The following is an 18768-nucleotide window of genomic DNA, read 5'->3' as shown; positions in this document are numbered from 1 at the left end:
GCAGTGTCTGCAGGAACTTTTAAATAATATAAACTGTAATAAAGAGTCTTAAGGCTCTCTATATACTTTAATACTATTTTTTGAATCTCCAGTTGTCCTCCATTTTCCTGCTGGTGCAGTGTTTATACAGTGGTTTCTGTATTGCTGTGCCAGTACTCATCAGCAGCTCTGCACACACATAAATCTGGAACTGAGAGAACCCATATCTCTCTGTAGATGGATTGCTCCCTCTGGCTGAGTTGTAGTATAATTTCATGAGTATCTCCACAGGGCATTTTAGAGCATTTTTATGACACTGAATGTCTCAGTATCTTTACTTTTTGTAGGGTCAAAACATACACAAGTATATTACTTAATTGGTATACATTTTAAAACATATTTTTGGTAACATTAGAATGTTAAAATCCCTATATTGTTGGTAATGTGCTATACTTAATAGTAAATTGAGTAAGGTTAGGTGTTGGGATTTTTTTTTTTTGCTTTCATCTCTTAAATATATAATCTTTTCTTCAGAGGAGAACATATATTTGTGAAAGACATACCTTAAGGTATTGAGTTTGACTGAATTGTTAGCAAACAGTCTTAATAGTGTCTTAAAGCAACTGTGGATGAGGCTGAATAGCAATGCTATTAGAGCTCATAGTGCCTATGGGGGAAAATTCTGTTATGGGCAAAATGTCATTATCATGTGAACATGCCAAAATATTTACAGATTACAAAAAGAAAGATAAGAAAAAAAGTAACAAAACTAGCCTGTAAAAGAACATCTAGTCAGTCTTTTCTAAGGACTGGGAACTAACCAGATTAGGAAGACTAAATTTACAAAAACATGTCAGTTTGGGTCAATGAAATGCAGCTTTACTTTTGTGTACAAGCCTGTCAAGAGTATTGTTAGATGATTGTATGAGCTTGAGAAAGCGCTCTAAAAATGATTACTATGCCTGTCAGTCCACTCCAACCCCAGATTGTGTATTCTTTCACTTGGACAAAAAAAAAAACAAATAAATAAACAGAGTTTACATGCATAACACATAGGAAAGGCAGATTCAAAATTGCAGGTCTATTTACAGCAGCAGGCCAATAATAGTAGTTTAAAAAAGTACACAAATACACTGCATGCATTTCCTTACTTTTTCCCTTGGGTTGTTCTACTGAAAGAAATATAAACAAAATCATTACTCTTAAAGCCTTTAAAAATAAAATTTACTACCCTACGTATTGATTAGACTGTAATTTTTCCCACCCCTCCTCCCAATTTTCTCTCCTTAAATTTCACAGAGAGGTGAAATTTAACAGTGAGGCTCTGAGGTATTGTCAATTACTGTAGGTGCTTCCATAATTGGATTGGCAAACACATGACAATAAATTAACCCAGGATTATACTGTTTAACCATTTTAAATTATTTACACCTGATATGTGTTTCTTAAACACATGAAAACACATAAACACGCTATATGCATAAACACATGTGAACAAGTCCAGAAGGTACGGGTATGCTTGCCAAATGAGTTATTCAAGACTAAAAGGAATAAATCAGTTCCTAATTGATGCTGGTGTATGCAAATGTAATTGAGTATGTGCTTTCTAGTAAAATAAATGTTTGATATTGAACATTTTTCAATATCTTGTCAAGTAAACATTTCTTTGGAAACAATTACTTTGAAAGGTAAATATATGCAGTATTTATTTCCATTACTGCCAAATACTTCTCATAGGAGTATTGTCAGAATAGATTTGGCTCGCTCTCTCTTTCTCTCTCTCTCTCTCAATCTGAATCATTTTTTTCTTCTCCCCTATGCCACACATAATTCCTTCTTCTATGTCAATCCTTTAAAAAGGTATGCTATTTTAGGGTTCATCAAACATAAGGCCGAAAAAAAGAAATATATTCAGTACCTTCTGGAGGTTTTTTTGTTTTCTTGGAATCTGAAAACACAAAGATAAATTATTGATAAAACAGATATAATAAATAAACAGCTGATTAGCTCACAACAAATTTCTATGAACAATGAAATAAAATTGATTGTTCAACAAAATTGATGTTACATGATATATTTCTAAAATATGAGACTTAGAAACTGTTCTGTTTTTTGGGGAATGAGTATTAGAATGAAGGAGGAGTGAGACACTTTATAAAGCATTTTCATTATTGTATATTAATAATATTTTACAAAAATATAAAACATTGAAAAATACAAAGGAAAATATATTCACATATAATTTGTAAAGACATTTTGCTTTGCCTATATAAGTTAATAACCTGTTAATAGAACATGAAACTGAGTAAATATATGGTCGATTTCCATAAAGATGCTTACGAGTTCGTGAAGTTAGCTTGAAAACTTTTCTTTTGTTCAATCTAAGTCAGTCCAGGTGAATTGTGTTGCACTCTTTTTGAAAAATCAATACACTTTCAATACAGATATTCAGTTATTCGTGTGGTAATGGAAAAGAAATAGGTTAGTGTTTACTCATGGGTTACTGATGAATACATCGTTATATTTATAGCTTTTATGTAGTAATGTATACTTAATGGCCAAAAGACATCTATTTTATTTATAGTAGATAGGCTGAATGCCTAGATCTGATAAATTTATTATTTTATATTATTTAGGCCATGAAACTTTCTGCTCCTAAAACTTGAAAATGAAAACAAGAGGTTTTTAACCTCATTTGTTTGAAGATGGAAGCACCTTAACTTAAATTTTTGCTTAGGATATTTTATTTTTTATCTTCTTTGCCCTTTCTTTTACTATTTCTCTAAAAATTTTAAAATTCTCTGTTGTTGAAATTAGAACCATAATAATGAACTATGAAGTGATACCTGTAAAAGGTAGCTAAAATGTTTTCTGGCTTAAAATTATATGGTTTGGAACCTTGAACAGTAGACATTCACTAATAATTTGCAAGTTAATGGATATGTATGCCTTATAGTGGTGTGATGGTATCACGACTTCATTTGCATGATGAAGAAATGAAACTAAAATGTTTGACTATGACAACAGACACATTGTCTCTTCACAAAAGGCAGTTACATGATCATTAAAATTATTTTATGTAAAAATGATAACCAATGCCAGTAACAATGTGGTGAAGGTAATGTCCCACTTCCATAGAAGTATAAGCTAGAAACACATTTTCGGAAACAAAGTAAGAAAAGAATCCAGAAAGTCATAAAAATGAACACCATTTTTTGATGTAGTAATTCCATTTCTAGAAATCCAAAGTGAAAAATGCAATATTATCCTAAAAATACATATTTAGGGAAATGCTTTTTTCACGACATTGCTTTGTGTCTCCCAGTAATGGGAATATTAAACACTGCCCTCTGAACAGTAAGAGAGTGTTGACGAGTTTGTGGTATAGTCACACAATAGAAAAATACACAATTATTCAAATGATAGTTTTGCTAATTATGCCATAATCTAGAAAATATTAACTAAAAAAGATAAATTAGATAATGCAAAATAAAAATAAAGGCATAACATAAAATGACTTTTTGTGTGCGTGTGTGTATGAAGAAAGATTAGAAGAAAATATGCCAACTTACTAATGATAACTGGGGACAGATTTAAAAATTAGGCAAAGTTTTATTACCTCTTTTTCTGAATTTCAAATTTTTCTGTAACAGAAATATGTTTTATTTGTAAGGGGAAAAAAAACCCTTGATTTAAAAAATAATAGATTCCTGAGACAAAACATTAACTTATTCATCATTTATTAAACAGTATTGTGTCCAGTACACTACAATAAAAATAATTTTATAATAGATTTTTCTTAATAAACCTTGACTACTGTTTTATATACCCAAAGGCTTAGAAGACTTTTATTTGAATGCCAATAAGAATGGGTCTGTATTTTACATAGTTCTGAAATTTGATAAAACTCTCAACAGAGTAGGAGCTCTAGGATTTTGAGAAGCTATGTTTTATTCCTTGTATCTTGAGAAAGACTAGAATAAAATTACTTTCAAAAAGTAGCTCACCATTCTGTGTGAGTTGAAGTAGAAAAAGCACATTCATGCAAATGTATGCACATAATAGTCCAGTTATCCAAGGGGAATATAGGCAGAATAAGAGTCAAAACCCAACTCAGAATTTTGGTAAATTGTTCTTAAAAAAGGCTCAGTGGGATTTTGCATAAAACATACCTTCCTTCTTTTCATCCTTTTTAGCTGCTGCTGAAATAATGAAAATAGCGTTAAGACATATGAAATGACCATTCTTCTGAATATTCTCCAGAATATGAGAATGTATTCCATGCATTCATAAATTCAGTGGTCACCTACAGACTAATCAATTCATCCAAATCTGTGATAAGAGTATAAGCAGAAAATATTATTTCACATAAGAATTTTTAAAAACTTAGAAATAAGCATTAGTAAGAGAAAAAGAAAAATATATTGAGTTGCATAGACAAGAAGTCAATTTTATAAGTATATGTTTAGTGTAAATTCATTTTAGATTTTAAATTGTTATATCTGAGGAAACCACAATCTCTTGTAGAAGATCAAAAATACAGGTTATGACTGGATTAATTAAAAAAGTGAAGTGATATTCCATAGATATCTATTCCATAGATATTCCATTATCTATGCTTAGCTACTGAAGAATTACATACCAGTCTAGCAGTCTACATTTACATTTATAATAACCATGTATAAAATTCTTAATTTTAGGAAAGGAAGATAAATATTCTCCTTAGGGAAAAAGGTACAGAATACTTTAATCATCTTTGAATTCTAGTTTTCTCTGTGGTGATATTTATCTAATTCTGAACCATGAATCTAAGTCTGGATCCATGTTGTTGCTTATGGGTATTACCAGAAATATCTGGCAGAGGTGCTCAACAGGCTTAGAATTGATCCAAGCAATATGACCCCAGGTTCTGTGTAATGTTCATCCAGGAGCCAAGACCATTCAGAGATGTCTTAGGCTACATTAGTTGAATTTGAGATTGTGCACATTCCCATACAGTAACCCCACCTCAGTGGGATAGAATGTTGGGGATCACTTAGAAACAACAGCCAGGACTGCTGTGGACATTTGCTCTCTGCTACAGTTGCCAAAGCTCTTTCAGGTACATCCTCTTATTGGGTCTTCATCATGACCTTGTGAAAAAAAGGTAGCCCGGAGCAGAAAAATAAGCCTCAGAAACATTAAATTAATTTGCAGAGTGTAAGCGGCAGAATCGGCTCTAAAAATCAAAAATAAAAGACAGAAAGAAAAAGTATTTTAATTTACTACAGGTTATTTTCCTCTATTTTCTGACTGTTATTGATGTACTATTACTTTTGTAGTAAGTGAATTTACAAATAAGTTAATTCTACTTTGGGACATTTGTTTCTTTTTAATGTAGTTTTAACTAATAATACACAAAATCTATAGCGGATTTATATTTATTATATTTTTAAGTTAAGAAATTGGGATTTATATTTATAATGTTTTTAAGTTAAGATATTGTTTATTCCAATGATATAAGGATAATAATAAAGATAGCAACTAAAATGAATTAAAGGATATGGATGTGGCCTGATGAATTTCAAAACCATGAGGTTTAATTTCAGTAAGTCTGTGAGTTTGACCCAATAGACTTGTTTGTTGTGGATACTGTACTTTGCAAATAAGAATTTCCTTCAAAAAATTTTATAATTTTCAAAATCATCCAATAATAATTTGGATGGATGAGTGTGGTGAACTCTTTAAAGAAAGACAAAATAAAACAACTCCAAATTACCCCCTGGAAGGGGCTCTAGTCAATGACTTGCTCTAAACTCGAAATTTCATCAACTTAACCATAAACACACGACCAAAGGGCAACATGATGAAGGCCTTGACCAACGCTAGAAAGAGGGCTGAGAATGTGAGTGAATACATTTAGCAAAAACCATAGTTTCTTATAAATTCTACAGACAAGAAAGCCTCTGAAACTTAAATCTCTTCAAGAATTAGTAAAATCCCCTAAATTACAAATTTTTTGATTTCTAAAATTATACAAGAAAGACGACGAGTATGTATGCATGTAGAGATGCAAGCATGCATGTATGCAAATACATCTTCTTTTTTCCCATTCTTATATATTTGATAGTTTCAGTTTCCAGTCTACAGTGACAATGGAAATAACTGAATGAAGGAGTTGACCTATTCCATCATAACTGATTCTGGTTTCTCTTGCTGACCTGGGTTCCTTGAAGGTGCCTGGCTTTTATTTATTGCCAGCTGGAAAGCCATGTGATCTCTCAAGCTGGATTCCAGGCCCAAAAGCTAATCAAAGCCAAGGTCCTGAGTTTCAATTGTTTCTAGAATGGTTTTGTAGCTTGTATTCCATGTGTCTCACTGCTGGCCCTCAATTCAGCTTGCCTGACTCTTTTTTTTTTTTGAGACAGAGTCTTGTTCTGTTGCCAGGTGCCATGCTGGAGTGCAGTGGCACGATCTTGGCTCACTGCAACCTCCGCTTCCCAGGTTCAAGCAATTCTCCTGCCTCAGGTTCCCAAGTAGCTGGAATTACAGGCTCGCGCCACCACGCCCAGCTTATTTTTGTATTTTTAGTAGACATGGAGTTTCACCATGTTGGCAGGATGGTCTCGATCTCTTGACCTTGTGATCTGCCAGCCTCAGCCTCCCAAAGTACTGGGATTACAGGCATGAGCCACAGCACCCGGCCGGCCTGATTGTAATCTACTTAACTGTGTTATGGGACTGGATGACTTGAATTTACTGAGTAGACCTGGTTCTCAATAATTGGGTTCCTGGTTTTCACGTTGTAAAAAGACTGGAATGGCTAATATTTTAGTTTTTGTTGTTGTTGTTCTATTTCTATATCCTTCCTAAAGTATCCAGGAGATTGTTAATGTTTGCTTTAATGTTTTTTTCTAGAAGAAAAAGCTTGGAAATACACTAACACAGAATGCATATGATCCCATCTTTTAAGCTGAGTTCCATTAGGGCATGTGTCCTGTCTTTGGCATTTTAATATCATTAGGTGTCTACCTCACCATTGCACCTAACTGATTAAAAATAATTCCTGGCCGGGCGCGGTGGCTCAAGCCTGTAATCCCAGCACTTTGGGAGGCCGAGGCGGGTGGATCACGAGGTCAAGAGATCGAGACCATCCTGGTCAACATTGTGAAACCCCGTCTCTACTAATACAAAAAAATTAGCTGGGCACGGTGGCGCGTGCCTGTAATCCCAGCTACTCAGGAGGCTGAGGCAGGAGAATTGCCTGAACCCAGGAGGCGGAGGTTGCGGTGAGCCGAGATCGCGCCATTGCACTCCAGCCTGGGTAACAAGAGCGAGACTCCGTCTCAAAAAAAAAAAAAATAATAATAATAATAATAATAATTCCTTACCTCTCTCCTTCCTTTCCAATTTGGGTCTATATTCAATTTCTTCCAACAATTTTTTTTATGTAACACCTATGAACTAGACTGATCACCCATCTAAATTCTAACTGGCTACAAAAAAAATTATTTCCTGATTGTTCTCCTTCTGAAGAGAACAATCAACATTAACCCTCTGAAGAGTGAATAATCTTTTCCCTTCAGCTAGTTTCTTCCCTTGAAATTTATTATTTGTGAAGATTACCATCTCCTGATTACCCAGGTTCCAAATCTCAGTATCATTTTTATTCTTTCCTTTGTTTCTTTTCATATATTCTATTAAACATTAATTCTTCAAAATGTTAATGACATTTGCAGTTTTTTTATTATGTCATTGTCACCATCCTAGGTGAGGTTATTGTCTCATGTCTTAATAGAAACAAAAGCCTTTCGTAGTTATTGTTTACTCCTTATATTTACCTAAATTTCTTAGATCTCCAAATTGGAATTTCCTACAATAGAGAGACATTTATTTCGTAGCCTTCTCAGTGCCTCAAAAAGGTGTTGAAATAATTTCCTTAAATTATTTTAAAATTCCAAAGAATATATACTAAATCTTAATAATGGTTATAAATAAATATGAACATATATATACACATATGTATGAAAAAGCAGATTTTTAATATGTCCTTTGTTGTAAAAGTTAAAAATAAATAAATGAACAGATCTAATCTAGCCTTTTACCATGCCGCAAACATCATGATCAATTTTGTCACTTTATAGTTCAAAAATAGGATTATTGCCAATTTTGTTTGAGTTTTGTCTCCACATGAAGTCCTTGCAAATATTAATTATTTGTATGCATAATTTAATTATATGCCTGTGGTGTTAAAATAAACATATCCAAGAAAGGTCTATGGATGATTTGCAGTGATGTGAATGATATGCAATTCCACTTTGGTATGTCCCTGCATTGGTGTGTCATTTTTATTTTAGTAAAAGCATACACAGAATACCTCACTCTTGCCTTGTTCACTGTGCTTCATCAATCCTTTCAACTAATTTCCTTCCAAGGATAATTCTAACAAGACTTTGAAACTCTAGGTTACTACTTACTCAACAATAAATCTTTTATTCCAAAAGAATAAGTTCTGAGGTTGCCTTGTCCATTGTAGTTTAAATCGTGAATGGTTAAATGTAGTTTAAAGAGCCCAGAGTCTCAAGCTCAAATATGAAGCAAGTTTTCGGATATCTCTTCATTTTCCTCCTCTTGACACCTCTAACATGAGGCTGAAGTAACTAACGCAAATTCCTGCCTCAAGTTATAGTTCCACGTCTACATTATGATCCTCAGAAGTCTCAGTCAAACAGAAGGAGCCTAAAGTGATTGTGCTTTTTTAGGAGAACATATATACACTAATAGCAATGATTCCTTAAACTGGTAAGCATTTGCTTATGGAACTCACCCTAACCTACATTTTTATGTATTAAAAAATCAAAGGTAATAATATTTGTCCTACATTTCTACCTTTAATAATATTTACTACATTCCTTATCAGAACTTTCCTAAAGAAAAACAAGTTTTTTTAAACTTGTTTTAAACTTTTTAAAAAAACTGGTTTCATAGCCGTTAACCATTCTAACTTACATTGCTCACAAATGACAACGTTGTTGAGTCAAATGGCATTTAAAAAACCCATGTTACCCATATTTTGGGGATGATTCTGCATGTAGTTGGGTATAAGATTAAATACAAGAGAAAAAATTTGTGCAGATGTAATACATTTGGTCACACATCATGTGATATGCTAAGGAGTCTGCTATGAGAGCCTTCTACCCCCCAAAACTGTACTATCACCAATGTGTATCTCCTTTACTGCTTGATGTTATATAATCTAGCATAGAAGAGATGATAAAGATATTCTCCAGTAAATATTTTATCTTTTATTTTCTAAGTGTGTTCCATAAAGTTTTCCCAGATTACTAATGTCAAAATAAGAGCATATTTGTGCCCTTCTCCTGTGCTTTCATCAAATTACTCCTCATGGTTTGAGAAGAAATCACTTTTGATATACCAAAGATATTCATAAATGATGAAACTAATTGTCTTAGATGGCTCATAAAAATGGGATATTTTGTAGCCATATCTGGAACCCAGTTTTTACAGTTTTGATGTTTATGAAGTAATATTGATTTAATGAAATTCTGATTTTTTCATGTGACATAAATTACAAGGCATCCTGAAAATAATAGGAAAGTATATATTATTTTATATCTGTATCTATGTTTCTTTATGTACATCTATGGCTTATTTTTAGAAATATACATAAAGCTTAAATACTGAAACGTGGAGCCAAGACTAGTTCTTTGGTCCTTAAGCAGTTCCTCTGAAAACTGGCATTATTCTCAGTCATGCTTGCTCCAATTACTAAATAAATACTTGAACTGTGAATTTTCATGCAACAATATGTTTTTTGCAATATCCCAGCAGATGGTGCTATTCTGCAATAAACAGCTTTGGCTTTTGTCAGTAAAGTGCTATAGATGTTTTTTTTAAAAAAAGGCAATACTTTTTAAAGTGTTTTATTGCTTACCTTGTGCCGTAATTTTTATAGTCCCTTGTTTTGTTTCTGGAGATTTTCCTGGCTCTTAGAATGAAAAAAACATAAATTACTATGAAGTATCATTTTGGAAAAATATATAAATAAAAGAGGGGCCAGGGAGCACAAACACAAATGAGCATAAAAAGTGTTGCCTTAGACAAGCAGAATTTTTAAGAAATAAACAGCTACAGGGGAATAGCTGAAAATGGAGTTTACTGAAATAAAAACTTGACCGAAGCAATTTAAAACATAAGATAAAGATTCCAAAAACTGTTTTGTCTCACTGTTAACTGGCCACAGAATATCACTTTGCATTTGTTGAGCAACTGAATTGGAAAATCTCAGAATTCTATGTAAATGATATCTGTATCACCAGCCCTTTGAAATTGATGGTACACGTAGAACCAAATAACATGACTTACTGAAGGTCCCTTAGTGACTAATGTGAGAATAAAGCCTGGAACGACCAATCTCAAGTTCAAGCCTTTGACGATAAAATGCCCTCCCCTAACTTGCAGTGGCACCAATCAATCGATATTAGTACGGCCCTGGGCAAAATATTTGTGAGAGAATGAGCGAGCTTCATTTCTAATCTTTCTTCCCTTTTGTTCTAGGTTTTGTTTTATTTTGTTTGCTATATTTTCCTTCTTTGTTTAGAAATTTTGCTTTAAAGAAACAAGATTTATTTAAAAAACATATATGATACATGTAAATATATTTAATCAGAATGGGAAATAATATGTAAATAAAAATTTCAAAAAATAATGGCTCACTTCACATTTGACTCAGTATGGTTTGTGACTGTCTTTACTGTTTTTAATAATTGAATTATTATGTAAAAATGGAAAGTAAGATTGGGTCATTTGTTTTAGATATTCACTGTCATCCATCCATCACATTTTTAGGAATAATTATGTGTGGACACGAAGTTAGGAGTATATTTAGTAGTTGATTCACACATATATTCAATCTTTCATTTAATTATTGTCAAATGTTGATTACAACTTGTTTAATGTTGTAATACTAGTTAGAGTTATAAAATGACAAGTTGCACGAGAATAATTTGGCAAAGAATCATAAGCAAAGATTCTATGATTTGGGTGAAACAAAAGAGATTGGATTTCTAATTCATGTGTTATCTTGTTGGTAAAATAATTATTCATTTATATATTACCATGGTCATAAAAATGCTAATTTTTATTTGTTTCTATATAAAAGAAGTATTATTTGATCCATAAATAATTCTAATTACTATAACTATTTCTTCAGACAAAATATATTTTGCCAAAACTGAATTCAGTTTACCGTTGATACTTTCATAATTAATTTTTTTTTCTGGAGGGAAACTCCATGCCAACATGCATGCTAATGCCATCTTTGTCAAATCTAGACTAGATGGTTTCAATTAGTAATAATATATGACTGACATTTAGTAGACAAGTATTAAACAATTGTTGACTAAAACAAATGGTTGAAAGGAAGAAAATAATGTGCTCAAAAATTCACCAGAAGAACACCATTCTGCTTAGATGATTTACTTATTGGAGATCTCAACATATCAGAGAATTATACAGTAGTTTGTAACTAAATTTTAAAGAAAAATACTTTAAAGTATTAGTGAGTAAGTACCTTAGAATTTGTAGAAATATTTGCAAAAAATTGCAGCCAATTTTCCTCTTATCTTCTCCTTTTTCTTTATATCCTCTTAAATATGATTTTAAACAACCCATCACACCTAAGATTCTATTTGACCATGGAGGTCACAAACAACTGCAAATTATGTAGGGCTTTTGCTGGGCCTTGTCGGTTTCTCTGTTAGCTGCTTTCTCCCTCCATGGTCAGTTTCAGAAACATGCCCCTGATTGCTCAGCTTTTCCCATTTGAGTGTCCCAACAGGCTGGGGTTTACCTCTTTAACAACCATAGCCTGTCCTCGGTTTGGCTGTGTGAACATTGACTGGGCCTGTTTTAGGGTTCCTTACCTATTGGCTCTTCTTTCTACTAAGCCTTAGTTCCCTGCCTAAGTCTTCCCTGCACCTCACTGTCCCACCTCCCAACACATGCCAAACAAAACAGTCCGCAAATGCACACTGATGCATTGAAGATACTGTTTCCAGGTAAAAGTGTATTTTAAAGAGGTCATTCTACAATGTCTACCTGAAAAAGAATGATTTTAATGGAGGTAAATCTCAGGATCGTAGAGTATCATGTTTTCTTCATAACTTCCTCTCTGATTTTAAGCTTTAAAGTTAATTTATTAAGTTGGAGCAAATGCAATTGCAGTTGCACCAACCTCAATTGCATTTGCACCAATCCAAAATATCAGTTCACAAACTACTACATGATGTAGATCTCAACAGAAATTAATAGTTTAAAACCAAATGCCTTTTCATCCAACCAACAACGTCATCCTTGAAACTGTTGAGGACACATACAAAGACGATCAGATTTGACATCTGCTTTTGCACAGCATTTCCATTTTCAAAATTGCATGACATTAGGGAAGAATCGACCCTGTCCATACATGTACAACACAAGAAGGCTGCACAACATTGTGCAACTGAAAACACATTAGTCCAGACAGACAAATTTTTGTTATAAATAATTTTTCTGTCTCCTTTTGATTTCTGCCAACTACAAAAGAAACTACATTTTTGTTAGGGAAAATCCTAAACCTGTCCAAAAATAAAAAAGACAGGTGGCCGGGCGCGGTGGCTCAAGCCTGTAATCCCAGCACTTTGGGATGCCGAGGCGGGTGGATCACAAGGTGAAGAGATTGAGACTATCCTGGTCAACATGGTGAAACCCCGTCTCTACTCACACAAAAAATTAGCTGGGCATGGTGGCGCGTGCCTGTAATCCCAGCTACTCAGGAGGCTGAGGCAGGAGAATTGCCTGAACCCAGGAGGCGGAGGTTGCGGTGAGCCGAGATCGCGCCATTGCACTCCAGCCTGGGTAACAAGAGCGAAACTCCGTCTCAAAAAAAAAAAAAAAAAAAAAAAAAGAGACAGGTAATGAGCTCATTGTTTCCAACACTTGCTACAGTATTTCATCTGTACTACCTTCTCTACACATATCCTAATGAAAATTTCATTATATCAAATGATTTTATCTTGTCATAGTTTTTGTTTATAGCTACCTTTTTAAAAATAAAGTACAATTATTTAAATAAAAAACAGATGACCATAACAATATTCAAAGATTATAGTAATTCTGAAATTGATAAATAATGTTTTGGACTTTTAAATCAGAGACAGGATGGAAAATTCACTTGGGGGTGTTTTAGCAGGAAATTAGCAGAGAAGTTAGTATTTGTAGATCCCTGAAACATGTTGTATTTATATAAACAAATTGTCATGAATCAGATGAACCAAATGTTTCAATGTCTTCTGATTCCACAGACATGGAACAATCTGATTTACAAAACTGAAAAGATATTATTAGTCTGCAAACATTTTGTTTAAGGAGTCAATTTTTGTACGCAGACTTAAATATTAGTTTAATATGATTAACTTTTCATTTCCAGGACACTGTTTATATTTTGACTCTATTTAATGTAAAGTGCAAATCCATTACATTTTCAAAAATAGACTTCACATAACTTTAGTAGCAAATGGGCTGCTACACTGTCAGCTTTCAGAATTGGTCTTTGGCTAACGGACAGCAGATAAAGAATAATAGCATTGTTGAGAATCCTACCCACATCTTAAAAGTTTTTTAGCGTTCTCCCATCTCTGAAAAGAAAAAGCAGTGCATTTATTATGTTTTAATTTTAGAGTAAGTTAGTAGAGGTCAATTAGTACTTCAAAAGAGAGAATAATGTTATTCAAGTACCTGAATAACATGTAAGTCCCTTAATTATAACAACAACAAAACAAGTAAGAAAGATTCCTCCCAGCTGTAGTGAAGTGGCTAACCATTAGAGAGAAGAACTGATACAGGCAGGAGAATGAGTAGCAGCAGGTGGGAAAGCAGAGCATGGGCTAATACCACACAGACTTTATCCTGGTCATGGACAATACCTAGCCCACTGACTTCCACAGTACAGATTTCTATCTCAATTTCAATGTGAAATCACATAATTATTTACTGGTACAACTTCCGTTCCTACCACCCTATAAATTCCCTGAGATCACTGATTGATTGTCACATAGTCAACTTTATAACTCCAGAGCCAACAAGCTGCTAGAAAAATTGTCTCTATGAAACATGTGAGAAATGGCACAGAAAATCTAATTATAAAAAAAAAATTCGATTGCTTTGAAATGAAAAGTTAAGTTCGGAGATCTATTTCACTTTTAGGATGATGCGAAATCTCTTTTTCTCTTTGATCACTGATTATGTGTTATTCAGAAAGTGTATTAACTTTAAATTTTAGAACTAGATTTTTATTAGAATATATGGTAACCCACACTGCAGTTGGGAATTTTGCAAAATTAACTAATTCAGACAAATTTGCAAACTCTTAATTAAATTGCATGGATTTTGGTTTGAGATAAATGATTTTTCAGGGTTCAAACTATGAATCAAATTTCTTTTGTTAATTTTCCAAAGAAACAAAAACAGCTTTAAAGCCATATCTTGCTGCTTCATCAATATTACAAGGAACTTAGACTGTTCTTATTTTCTTAGGCAAGAAAACTAAATATAGAGAAGTGAAATGATCATATTTACTGATTCAGCAGCTAAAATTTGACCCAGCAATATAAAGCTTTGACCCCTAGATATACACATATCTTTTATTTTTTGCATAAGATAGTAGAAACTAATGACAAATTATCTTGCAATCCAATGACCTGCTAAATCAAATTCTAAATTATTGATTTTTATTCCTATAAAATCCAGTGTTATTTTTAGATACAAATAGTCCCAAAACAGAGAAAGGTTAACATTGAAGCTAAAAGTTACTACATACTTGAAAGGTCTTAGGTTAGGCCTCTTGTACTTACAGCTCTAGGAAAGCATATTTCAGGAGCATTGCTTCATTTCAGTATGATAATTACCCTATTGAGATGAAATTAATCATGAAGCAGCCTTTGGCCATCCTGTGTGACCAAGGGGAGTGAAGCCTGAAAGAAGGGCCTATTTGCAGCCAGATATGCAAATTGCAAAAGGCACACAATGCAGAAATATGAATAATTTATCAAAATAATCTGTTATTGCTAGAGGTTAAAAATCCAAATAAGTTGGCAAAATGATTTACAATAGGTAGCATAATTTTGCTAGATATTTTTTCCCCCAGAAAATTTTCACCTCATCAAGCCATGGGTTTTGTTTTAGAATCTAAGTAGACTTTACCTTAATAACTTAGCATTATAGAGTTTAACTCAGAAAATGTTTGATTATTCCATGTCTATTAAGATAGTCTATTTGTTAATATTTAAAAAGATTATCTCTTCCATTTAAATCATTCTAAGGATTTCTGAAGTTGAAAAAGAAAGAATTTTGATTCTTTTATTATATGTAGGTCAAAATCTACCTATAGATGTTACACATAGAATCACCTTTCTCCAAAAATTAAGCATAGGCAAACAGAAAATGGGAAATATCAATCAGCATAATGAGCATTTCTCCTTCATGGCATCATCTAGTTGTCTGGATAAAATGTGTGAGAATTATAAGTTGCTTAAGTAATCAATAATTTAGAGTTGAAGACCAAGCTATCAATATATTTAAATGTTAGTAGAAGAAACTTTTTTAAAAAAATAAAGGGAAGTTATGAGCAAGATACAGATCATTTGGCCTTTTACTCTTCAAAATATTTGACATATTAAGGGCAGATTACATTTAGACTAAGAAAAAGGCTTATTCCATGTATCTAATAAAACAACAGAATGCAATTCCATGGGAAGATATGAAGTCCCATTTATGGAGATGCCAGAGAAATATCTGTCTTAGAGGGGTCCTAAATGTTTTTGACTTAAGCAAAGAGACAGCACCAGCTAGTCACTCAAGGTTCCTTTCTACCTGCTATAGCAACTTATTAAAATCAGTGATTATGAACACAGATAAAAGTAGTAGAATAATTTGACTACATTATTTTTCATGGCAAATTTATTGATTATTCATTTTTATTATTGAGACTTATCCTGACAGTTCCCCACTACCGTAAAATAAACATTCCTTTTGCTTTGATAATATTTTAAATGCAAGCATTCTGACCAACAATTGGAATGATTTTCTGAGGAGAAGCATACACTTCCTAGAACAGTTAAGGCTCAAAGAAACATGGAGTTTGAGACCAGCCTGGCCAACATGGTAAAACCCTGTCTCTGCTAAAAATACAAAAATTAGCCGGGCGTGGGGGTGCCACCTGTAATTCCAGCTACTAGGGAGGCTGAGGCAGGAGAATTGCTTGAACCAGGGAGGTAGAGGTTACAGTGAGCCAAGATCACACCACTGCACTCTAGCCTGGGAAGCAGGGCAAGACTCCTTCTCAGCGGGGTGGAAAAAAAAATTAAAGGAGAGATAAGGTGTAGAGCCACAAAGGGGAAAGGGAAAGAAAGTTGCAAAGTGAGTAAATGATAATGTATTTTGGAATTATGAATCAATCCAGCTGGAGCAGAAGAGTCTTGATTGGTGTTAATGAGAAGTAAAACATGTGAAATAAGCAGAAGGCTATTGGCCTGAGGCTGTCTTCACGTTGTGAGTTCCTACGTAATAAACTGCAACCTAACTCAGTATGTAAACAAACTGAAACCTTACTTAGGAGTATGTTTTTTGTAACAGAAAACAGAGTCTCAATCAATCACAACAGCTAAGCTTCAGCCAGTCACAGGCAGCCAACTGATCAGACCACGTCCAAATAAGGCAAGTGTCTAGATTTAACCAATCAAGCTCTTTCCGTACTTCACTTCCTGTTCGGTTATAACAGCTCACTGCCCACCTGAACAGAGCTCTCTGAAACTCTTTTGAATTCAGCAAGATTTATGAATCACTTTTTGCTCAAATTGTTAAATTTCATTTGTTTGAAGTTTTTATTTTAATAAAAATTTTAAAGTTTGTTTAAAAGCAAATTATGGTCAAAATAATTGACCTTGAATTCTCAGCAAATAAGGTAGACTTTTGTCTTAGTACATTAAATGCTACTGCATTTTTGGGCAGGAAAGTAACACAGCAGTGTTTTGAAGAGATAAAAGTATCCATGATTGTCTGGGGAAAGGGCTTCTATACCTGTAGCATAGAAGCCAGGTAAAATGTTGCAGAATGATCTATGTAAGGTGATAATACCTTAGACTTAAGTAAATGTTAATGGAAATGGAAAGAAAATAAGTTAGATACTTGAAAGACGAGCCTAATACAATTTTGAGATATACAGAGAAAGAAAGAAGGTTGTTTGTTCAAATAAGACAGATTTTGGACCCGATAAACAGAATAGATTTTAACATAATTTAAAGCTTTTAATACACGTTAAGTTTGAAGCAATGATTGAAATTCAAATGAAAATATTGAATAGACATTTGAAGACAGGATGGTCCTTGAAAAGATATGGAGATTCTAAAGTCATACACATAGAGGTGTTAACTAAAACTAAGAGAGTGAGCAGTTTTTCCCAGAGACAAACAGAAGGCCTCAGACTACCATCCTATCAAGAAATGTATTAGTTAATAATCTATAAGAAAAATCCAAATGTTGATTTCAACAAGGCCAGGGAAGAGACTATTTTTTTTTTAATGAGCAACAAACTTCAGGGCTAAACAAAATGAAATAAAATTATATATCTAGGAGATCCCTGGAAACCACTGTGGACATGATTTTGAAATGGAAATGAAGAGAGAAGGAAGCCTGCTTTTAGAGTTCTAAGGTGGACAGTGACAAAATGGAGTAGAGAGTGGAAGCCATTCCTGTGACAAATATGGCAGAAGGCACTAGGGAAAAAAAGAAACCACAAAGGGGCTTGAAGATAGCAGGAAGATCAAGCAAAGGCTTTTTTCCTGTTTTGTTTGAAAAGAGTAAAGAAATACCTAATGGAGAGGAAAATATTGAAAAGTCTGGGAAGTGGGAAGATAATTAGGGTAGCAAGATCCCAGAATGCATAGGAAGAAATAAGAAAAAGCATAGGTACAAGTATCTGCCTAGGCAGAAAAAGTACATCCTAGTCTGGAAATAAAAATTTCCCTATTGAAATGGCAGGAATACATAGCTATTTCCTAGAAGGACAGCATTATGACAAACGATGACACATTGCAGAGCACAAAAAAGAGGTCCAAATTTCAAAAACTCAACATAACTAAAAATGGAATTTTACTAAACAAAGTTTTCAAAATCAAAGTCAAGAATAAAAAAAATAGGAGAAAAGAGGACTTGAAAAAATGTAAGTAATACAAGTAGAAAAGAGTGAGACGAAAGATAGCAGTTGAGGGGAGGAAAATGGGATAAGATTTGATATTCAAATTATTATTGCAATGATTCAGGTTTTATAATATATAAAATTGGGATATTATATGCTATTGGTGAATATTCTAATATATAAAGGTTATAGGGCAACTTTTCCTTCACAAACCAAAAAGGACCTCTTAATAAATAGTTAAGAAATCTCTAACAAAGATAGACAAGCAATACTTGATTATTTCCTTCCTTCTGATATTGAACTCTCAGTCTTCTCCTTGGACTTTTATCAACATTCGTTAAAAGCAAAGCAAAAATTTGGATGAAAGGATAATTAATTTTTGAAGCTATGATAGATGCCACATACTGGATGTCCTTTCCAGCCTAATATATAAAAAATTTCGTTTCTGTAAACATGGAAATGATTTTATATGTTGTTTGTTCTTTCTAAGATGTATGGGAAAATATGCAGTTAGTATTTAAGATGCACTGTCACTGAATGACTGAGCCATTTAGATT

General features: G+C 33.3%; 1 protein-coding gene across 15 annotated transcripts in view; it reads right to left on the bottom strand.

The window, feature by feature from the left end:
• The window catches only part of TRDN (triadin), a 369423-nt gene that overhangs the window by 135838 nt on the left and 214817 nt on the right, over positions 1-18768 (bottom strand). For 10 of the 15 annotated variants that reach the window (XM_064360733.1, XM_064360737.1, XM_064360732.1 and 7 more), the window contains exons 13-16: positions 9914-9967; positions 4152-4181; positions 1898-1927; positions 1131-1151 (exon numbers count right to left, since the gene is read on the bottom strand). In XM_064360733.1, the coding sequence (XP_064216803.1) occupies positions 1131-1151; positions 1898-1927; positions 4152-4181; positions 9914-9967 (135 nt within the window). The remainder of the gene's footprint in view (positions 1-1130; positions 1152-1897; positions 1928-4151; positions 4182-9913; positions 9968-18768) is intronic. The other 5 variants (XM_064360734.1, XM_064360735.1, XM_064360731.1 and 2 more) reach the window with 5 other exon arrangements.

The sequence above is a fragment of the Aotus nancymaae genome, unplaced genomic scaffold, assembly GCF_030222135.1.
Source record: "Aotus nancymaae isolate 86718 unplaced genomic scaffold, 86718_ANA_hifiasm-v0.15.2.pri h1tg000040l, whole genome shotgun sequence".
NCBI classification, from domain to species: domain Eukaryota; kingdom Metazoa; phylum Chordata; class Mammalia; order Primates; family Aotidae; genus Aotus; species Aotus nancymaae.
Note: the sequence above shows the minus strand (reverse complement) of the source record. Positions and strands in the feature narration are given on the sequence as shown.